This window comes from Dryas octopetala, chromosome 2, assembly GCF_963921425.1.
Source record: "Dryas octopetala chromosome 2, drDryOcto1.1, whole genome shotgun sequence".
In the NCBI taxonomy this organism is placed as follows: Eukaryota; Viridiplantae; Streptophyta; class Magnoliopsida; order Rosales; family Rosaceae; genus Dryas; species Dryas octopetala.
This window is the reverse complement of record NC_141367.1, coordinates 28,182,414-28,192,035: the sequence shown is the minus strand read 5'-3', so window position 1 is coordinate 28,192,035 and position 9,622 is coordinate 28,182,414. Positions and strand designations below refer to the sequence as shown.

General features: G+C 31.7%; 1 protein-coding gene across 1 annotated transcript; it reads left to right on the top strand.

The window, feature by feature from the left end:
• On the top strand, positions 1–2,152 carry LOC147295149 (squamosa promoter-binding-like protein 7). The gene is made up of 6 exons (XM_086231240.1): positions 1–519; positions 1,003–1,175; positions 1,284–1,510; positions 1,611–1,685; positions 1,791–1,898; positions 2,027–2,152. Exons 1-6 carry the CDS (start codon positions 422–424, stop codon positions 2,150–2,152), a joined length of 807 nt encoding a protein of 268 aa, XP_086087366.1. The 5' UTR covers positions 1–421.
• The last annotated feature ends 7,470 nt before the right edge of the window (positions 2,153–9,622 follow it).

Genomic DNA, 9,622 nt, shown 5'->3' with positions numbered 1-9,622 from the left:
TAGAGAGATTTTGTCTCTTAACTGGGATGTAATTGTAAATTTTTGGGTAGAATTGGTCATGAGAAATGTTTCCATAGCTGAATTGCTTTTGGGTGATGGATGGCAGAGGAGTTTCCCTACGACTGTGACAAGTGTCAGAAGGGGTTATGCCATCTAAGGTTTCTTAAGAAATACTGGCAGCATCGTGGAACTTTCACTAGATTGCTATTCAGATGTTGGAGGTTAGGATATAAATAAAAAAATAGATAAAAAAAAAACGGTTAGGAGACGCTCTAATATCAAGTTGGGGGGCAGAAAGTAACGGGATAGACACACGTAACCTTCTTTGTGTGGATGACACATTTATTTTCTTGTGGTCAGAGGTTACTGAACTTAGATATTAATCATTAAGGCATCAGCTGCTTTGTTTTGAGACTTTTTTATGCATAAAGAATTAAAGATAAATGTTGAGAAAAGTGAGACAACCCCTATTAGCACATTGGGGATGTTGAAGGGCTCTGAGCTGTGTTTGGTTGTGGAGTAAGTTCATTGCCTATGTTGGCACTTCTTTAAGTTCTTCATAAGCCATAGGTATTTTGGATTCCATACTGCTTGTTTTTGTCAGAAGACTGGCAGGTTAAAAAGCAATACTTTCGAGGGGCTGTTTAGATTGGCAATAATTATTCATGTTTTGAGTCATATTTTAGAGTTGTAATACTGTCACATTTCTGCATTATTTGTTGAAATGTACCGGAATAGTTTTTTTTTATTTTTTTTTTATATTGCTTTTGTAATTTCATTTCATGTGTGCCTATTCTTTGGCCAGTTCCATGTCTTATTTAAAAAGCAATATTTACGAGAGGCGGTTTAGATGGCAATAATTATTTATGTTTTGAGTAATTTTATTATCAGAGTTGTAATACTGTAGGAACTGCATGCATTATTCTTGTTGAAATGTACGGGAATATATATATTTTTAATTGCTTTTGTAATTTCATTTCTTGTGTGCCTATTCTTTGCCAGGTTCCATGTCTTACCAGATTTCGATGAAGGTAAGCGGAGCTGTCGAAGAAAATTAGAGCGTCATAATAACAGACGGCGAAGAAAACCTATTGATTCTAAAGGATCGAGTGGAAAGGAATCTCAAAGGGAAATTCAAACTGAAGATGCCAGTTGTGATGGTGAAGCAGGAGAAGGTATTTAGTGTTTGTTTTGATGCAACCAGCTTGTAAAAGGAGCAGTAAAGTTGTTTTTCCTTACTGTAAGAGATGTCTACTAGTCTAATTTATATATATAACGTACAGACAATATACAGTTAAGCAGTCAGATAAACGAGAAGGAAGAATTGCCAGAGTCTGAAGGTGGACGTATTCCTACCCTCTGTTCAGAGCCAGATTCCCAGAATGTCCATAGTGATGGTGTTGTATCTTTTTTGGCTTCTGGTGAAACGCAAATGGATGGAAGAAAACATGATTCCAAGAACTCTCTTTCTCCGCCACAATGCGACAACAAAAGCGTCTACTCATCTATGGTGGGTCTTTGCTGAATGCTGTGTTTGCTGCATGACTATAACATTGATGTTTATATGAGGAGATATTATTGAGATATACTGATTTGATACAACCTTGTAGTGTCCGACAGGTCGTATCTCATTCAAGCTCTATGATTGGAATCCAGCTGAATTCCCAAGAAGACTTCGGCACCAAGTATTATTAAAAGATTGTTGTTACAGTTTAGTATATACAAAGAAAAATTTATTTTTGTGGCATGTTATCAGGAATTGATTAACATGTGGGTAGATGTATTAACAGATATTCCAGTGGTTGGCCAGTATGCCGGTTGAGTTGGAAGGGTATATCCGCCCTGGATGTACTATCTTGACTGTTTTTATTGCAATGCCAAAGTTTATGTGGATGAAGGTAATGATGTTGGTAGTCTTAGTTTGCAAGATTGATATTGAGTTTTTTTGTCACAGTTTTCCTCTCACCTTGACCTCATAAATTTTGTTCAACAACTTTGGTTTTGATCATTTGATGATATTGTTCAGTTACTTGAAGATCCAGTATCATATGTACACGACTTTGTTGTTCTACCTGGTAGGATGCTATCCGGGAGAGGCAATATACTTGTTTATCTGAATGACATGATTTTCCCTGTAGTTGTCTGCAATTGAATAATCTGATCTGCCTTTTATCCTTTAAGTGGTTCAATAAACAATGTAGAAACTGCATGCATGCATACCCAAATTTTTGACTAAGTTCAACTTGGAGAAACTGCATCTTTGATGTTTGAGAGAGAGGTATTTGAAATTAATGTGAAAGTTAGAGTGGAGAACCTCTGAGAACCTCTGTTGCTTTGTGTCATATTGTTACTATATATTATTAATTTGAAACAGGGTTGCAACTACAGGGAGAAGGAATATTTGGTGCTTTTCTTATAGTGTGGTCTCTTTTCAAGGATAAGCAATTTTCTTAAAAGCACACATATGCATGAAGCAAGGAAATGGGAGGGTTGTTAGGCAGCAACTCATTTTCTAGTGCTGCTATTGTCCATTCAACTACTCTGACTTGCTTTTATTCTTTATGCATATGCATGTTTAGTTGAAAATTGAGATTAATAAGGCATGCATGTATTCAGTATATAGAACTTATGAGATCAATGAATTTGTGATTAAATTAAAGAATATATGTTCCTTTGATGTTTTCAGTGGTCCAATATGAAGACCAAGCGAAGCGGATACACACAAGATCAAATAGATGAGTTGCGTGTGGAATGGGGAGATTTTCTGAACAATTATCTTTAGACCGACAAGTTAATTGGTAGGTGGTGTGCATTTTGCCTTTTTTGTGGATAGAAGAAAGCTGTCGTGCATGCTCATTTTTTGTAAAGCATGGAAGAAGATTGAAGATTTGGTGCTTTTAATTAGATCATACATGCTGCCATGACTATTTTGTAAAGGATGGCAGAATTGAAGATAGAACTAGCTAGCTAGCTAGACATAGTGCTGATTTGCAGATTAATTAGGCTAGGTGCTGTCATGTTATTTTGTACATGTGGGCAGCGTTTGGTACATTGTTTTGGTTTTGTAAAGGTCTTAACAAGCAGGGTTTAGGCAATATTGCCTTAGTTATTAGGCTGGTGGCATGGTATGTTTAGACCTCTACAAAACAAAAAATATATATATGGTTATCTTGTTGGATATTTGTATTGTTATTGGTGATCATGTACATGTAGGCAGCTTTGAATATTGTTATTGGTGATTATTGAAATATATGGAATGAGAATGCATGGAAGATTTTATGGCTGCACAAATTTATGTACATGCTCAAATTTATGTATTCATATCATTTTTTAGGTGAAAAAAAACTGATATAGCAAGTTGTATTCCAATTTTCTTTTGTGAAATCGACATACTAAACGATATCAGTTTTAGACTAATAATTGATATTTTATAACGCTTTGATATCAGGTTCTTTCTCAGATCTGATATAAAAACAATATTTAGATATCAGAACCTATTCCATACCTGATATTGATATCAAGATTATATATATCAGATTCTACTATAGACCTGATATTGATACTATAGTTTTATATCATGTTCTACCTCAAACCTGATATTGATATCGAGTTATATGTCAGTATTAGTATCCAATACGATATCTATTGACCAATCCTGTTGGTACTTGGATTTTATAGATATCAGAAATAATATTAAATTGGATATCCATTTTGTATTTAGGATATCAGGTTGAAAAAGAAAAATGATATAATAAACAATGTTTACATATCAGTTTAAAACTGATATCTAAAATACCATACATTAGATATCACGACGCGCTATATCAGACGGCTACCCAAATAGATATCAGTCCACGACTGATATCTATCGACATTTTTCTTGTAGTGTAGACTAATCTAAAGTTCTAAACTTTAAACTGTCTAATAGACTTAACTAACAGTGTAAATGTCTAAATTAATGTATCATGTATTGATGTATATGAGTATATCTGTATGTATGAGGTTGAGTATATCATTTACCCACTTTTAAATATTATCTAACATCAATTGATCAATATCATATTTTGGGTTTACATGTAAATTATATTGATCTTGGGTTGATTTATATAGATTTGGAATTAATTGTATAATTTTGGGTTGATTTTGATTTGTATAAGTGTATGATTTTGGGTTAATTTTGAATCTTTAATCGTATAATTTTGGAATTGATTGTATAATTTTAGGTTGAATTTGATTTGTATGATTTGTGTAATTTGTATGATATATAAATATTGATATGGAAGTTGAAAGTGGTGATATGATATGATATGAAGTATCTTGGGATGATTATTCTTCACATTACACCTACTCTGGACATGATGATACTGAAGACAGCGGAAATTTTGAACCTCCTAGAAACTCTATGTGGTATTGATTACTTTTGTAATTCATGTGGCAATATTATAGTAAAAATAAAATTGAGGTGTTATTGAAGTAATTATTAATTAGTGAAGCATTTTTTTAACAGTATTTGCCTCCAGCGCGCATTATATTCATCACATATCACATGAAACCTACCATATAATTTGGTTTTTTTCAATATTTTTTATCAATGTAGTAGATAATATGTTAAATAAACATATGGTGAAGTTTCATTCAAAATTTCCGTATTTTGATAATAATTTCCGTCGTTTCCGTCGAATTTTTGTCGAAATTTAAAAATCTTCGAAATTTCCGTCGAAATTTCCATCGAAATTTCCATCGAAATTTCCTCGAAACCCGAAATTTTATTCCTTGATTATAACATAGGATGCAATATGTGTACAAAAAAATGGTATATAAGGCATCAATCATAATGAATTCAACTTTTCTGACAAACATGATAGTTATACTTATAGTTGTAGACTCGTAGTTATAATTATAGTTATATATATATATATGAGTGCTCTAAAGTTAACTAGTTAGTAAGTTAATATGAAGCTAACCATGCTTTTGGGCCCACCATATCACTAATCTCATAATCCGAACAATTAATTATTTAGGCCCTACTTCAAAGATCATCATTGCAAAAAATCAACTAAATCGAAAATCATGTAGTCATCTAATTGAGATCAAATAAATAGACGATTAATATTTTCGATAAAAGCATAGAAATAGTTGTTATTATAAAGGTCCATTGATTTTAACTACTAAATTTTAATAACTTTTTAGTTTAGGTACCAAAATTAAATAGCATTTTAGATTAGGTACTAGTTGAAAAGTCAAATAAAATAATAAAGTAAAAGGTATTAAAGTTTACAAATATTACATCACATGCCACTACAATAAAAAAAATATTACATCACAAATATTACATTAATTTATACTATATTATATTAAAAAAAAATCAATTCAGTCACAACTTAACTGTGACTGTCTTGGTAAATTGAAAGAGACAACTCACACCACTATACTATGTAGGGCTGGGTTTTTATACCGAATTACCGAAAATTACCGACAACCGACCGACCATGATACCGAAAAATACCGAACTAGCCGGTTACCGATACCGATACGCGGTATTTATACCGATACCGATGATTTCGGTAACGGTATTGGTTTACAAAACCCGGTACCGACGGTATACCGATACCGACCACATATTAAAAAAATATAATTAAAATAATTCATTTTTATACATTTCTATACTATATCGATATACCCTAAATAAAAAATACTAAAATACTAAATACCTTTCTATATAATTTCTAATTTTATATAATACATTTCTAATTTTCTATAATTTATATAAAACATATATAAATTTATAAACCCTATAACTTATTAACTTATATGTTTTTTAATTTATATAATACATTTCTATATAAAAACTAATTAAAAATATCTTAAACCCTAATATTATACTAAATTATAAACCCTATATAGTATATATATATATGATATCTCATACTAAATTACTAATTTCTATACCCTAATAGTCTAATACTATAAATTTATACTTGATAGATTCATAGTTGGTAACTTAGAGTTTGGTATATAGTATATAGTATAATACTATAATATGATATAATACTGTATAATATGGTATAGTATAGTATAATATGATAATATTAGTAATTTAATTAGTATATTGTATAATATGATATAATATAGTAAAATATGGTATAATATATTAATATCAATATGGACTATGGAGTTATGGACTATTTATGATTTATGTAATTACCTCAATCATAAATGTATAATATATTATTATTAGTATATGGTATTAGTCATTTAGCCTAACAGCCCTATTAGGTAATATACTAATGTAGTATACTAATATACTAATAATGTAATATACTAATATCGTATATACTAAATAGTAAATAGTAAATAATATATAGTTATATAACTTATATTATATACTATATACTATATACTAAATAGTGTATAGTATTTACTAATATACTATAAAAGTATAAAGTAGTAAAGTAATATAGACTATATAGTATTAACTATTAAGTATATACTATATACATTAATACATTATAGAAGTATAGAGTATAGGCTATACTGCTATAGTGCTATACCATAAGGTTTAGGATATAATTAATGATATAAATTAAAAAACATATAGACTATTAAGTATTAACTATATACTATAAAAATTTAAAAAACATATAAATTATAGGGTTTAGTATTTATAAGTTATAAGTTATAAATTTATAGTATATACTATATTATATAGACTAGTAACTAGTTAAAAAAGAAAAAAAAACTAATAAAATTGAAGGCCCTATAAGTTGGGCCTTGTTTTTCCTTAATGGCTTTTATGAAACAGATCCGAAATCCAAATCCAATTTGCTCGTTCGTGAGTAGTGTTCCAGTAGGAGTGTAAAACACTAAAACCCTAACATCTATCTTTGGCTCCCTCTCTCACCGTCTCTGAGAGACCGAGCGGCACCTCCCCTTTCTCATCTCCCCGAATTCCTGAAGCTGCAACCATGACTGCATACGACTATGACGACACATCAGCCACATACGACGAGCCGTCCGCCACCCACCGCCAACCATCCGGAGCCCCATCCCAGGACCCGGGCTACGACCCGAACTTCGTCCCGGACTCCGTGAAATCCTTCGTGGTCCACCTGTGCCGCCACATCCGCGAGAAGAATGTTTACGAGATCCACCAGATGTATGAGACCTCGTTCCAGACCCTTTCGAAGCGGCTCTTCAAGGACACCCCCTGGCCCTCCGTCGAGTTTTGGTTTCCCAGCGCCTCTCTCTTCGATCTGCCGCCCTCCGGCAACGGCTGATGATGAGACCGAGCTCATCATGCTGATATTGGGTTTGCCGATACCATTTCTGGGTTTTGCTGATATTGGGTTTGCCGATAATACCAACTGCCGCCCTCCCTTTGGTTTGCATTTCTGGGTTTTGCTGATATTGGGTTTGCCGATACCATTCCGACACCGCCTAGCTCCGACCGATGCCGAATGCATCGGATTCCGACTACCGTCGGCACGGTATCGGGGTCCAAAATCCTCCCTCCGCTCATTCTCGGTCGGAAGTCGGTATGTGGATTTCGGTACGGTTACCGTACCGAACCCACCCCTAATACTATGTATTATTTTGACCTCTATTTATACTATGTTATAGTATAATTTCTCTAAAAATAATTCAATTAAGTCACAACTTAAATGTGACTGTCGTTCAGTCACAACTAAATTTAAAGTTGTGCGTGTCGTACAGTCACAACTAAATGTGAAGTTGAGACTACATTAGCAAATTTTCAAGATAATATAAAAGCCTCAAGGGCAATTTTGTCAAAACCTTATAAATTTTAACTAACACCTATCATATATAGGCCAAAGGACAAAAATGTCAAATGGAAAAGACTCAAATCAAAATGGCCAATATATTTGTGACCTAATCTAAAAACTACATTTAAACTTAGTAGTTCAATTGAAATATTATATGGTCTTCATGCTATACCAAAAAATTATTAAAATTTGGTATTTAATTCTAATTTTCTATTATTATAATCAATAGAAAATTAGAATTAAATACCAAATTCTAATAATTTTTTGGTATAGCATGAAGACCATGTAATATTTCAATTGAACTACCAAATTTAAATGTAGTTTTTTAGATTAGGTCACAAATATGTTGACCTCTTTGATTTGAGCATTTTTTCATTTGACATTTTTATCCTTTGGCCTACATATGATGAGTGTTAGTTAAAATTTATAAGGTTTTGACAAAATTGCCCTTGAGACTTTTATATTATCTTGAAAATTTGCTAATGTAGTCTCAACTTCATATTTAGTTGTGACTGTACGACACTCACAACTTTAAATTTAGTTGTGACTGAACGACAGTCACATCTAAGTTGTGAGATAGACACAGTTAAGTTGTGACTTAATTGAATTTTTTTTTTAGAAATTATACTACATTATAGTATAAATAGAGGTCAAAACAATACTTTTACTCAAAATAATATGTAGTATAGTGGTGTAAGTTGTCTCTTTCAATTTACTAAGACAGTCACAGTTAAGTTGTGACTAGATTGATTTTTTTTTTTAAATACAATATAGTATAAATTAATGTAATATTTTTTTTATTTTTTTATTGTACTGGCATGTGATGTAATATTTGTAAATTCTAATATATTTTATTTTATTAATTTGTTTGATTTTTCAACTAGTATCTAATCTAAAATGCTATTTAATTTTGGTACCTAAACTAAAAAGTTATTAAAATTTAGTAGTTAAAATCAATAGACCTTATAATCAAATGGCTAAATGACATCTGATTTTGAAGATTTTTTACAAGAATGATTTTTGAAGTAGGGCCTAAAAAATAAATGGTTCGGATTTTAAAATTACATTGTGCAGTGGGCCCAATAGGGTGGTTAGTTTTGTATTAACTTACTAATTAATTAGTTTTAGAGCATTCTTATATATATATATATATATATTTTTTTTTTTTCACTTGATCCTGCTTTGTGCCTTTGTTGGGCTTTCTTTGCAAGCACCTATAGGTTTTTTGAAAGGACACCACTTGGGTCACCATTTGGGGGTACCCCAAAGTCATCCCTCCCCCAAAAATAACAATTTCGATAAGTCGGCGCATAATTAGAATCGTTCATTTTTTTAAATCACCTATTATAGATCATCTCTGCAAAAAATCAACTCAATCGAAAATCGTTTGATTATATAACTGTTGTTGATTAAATAAAATCAACGGTTTGGTCAAAAAATCACTATTTAATTAAAAACCATCAATTTTTTCTACTTAATTGACAATAGTTATATAACCAAACGATTTTCGATTGATTTGATTTTTTGTAGAAATGATCTATAATAGGTGATCTAAAAAATAAATAGTTCCGATCATGCAACAACATTACCAAAATTATTATTTTGAGAAAAAGGTGACCTTGGGTACCCCAAAGTGACCCAAATATTTTCCTTTTTGAAATAGATGATGATCCCAAATACCAATTCGGCAATTCGGGTCAGCATAGAAAGCCGAGCCATCTAGCCTGGGCCCTGGGATAGTGTATATTTCAACGACGTGTCGTTTTTAAAATGGCTTGGACTTGGAGGCCTTGGATAAAGTCATCATCTCCACCTTCACTTTTCCTCGTACACACATA

Excerpts from the sequence above, each read along its gene's own strand:
- LOC147295149 (XM_086231240.1), top strand. The coding sequence starts at position 422 with ATGCATAAAGAATTAAAGATAAATGTTGAGAAAAGTGAGACAACCCCT. Across the intron at positions 520-1,002 it reads GAGCTGTGTTTGGTTGTGGA|GTTCCATGTCTTACCAGATT; the intron begins GTAAGTTCATTG and ends ATTCTTTGCCAG. Across the intron at positions 1,511-1,610 it reads AAAGCGTCTACTCATCTATG|TGTCCGACAGGTCGTATCTC; the intron begins GTGGGTCTTTGC and ends ACAACCTTGTAG.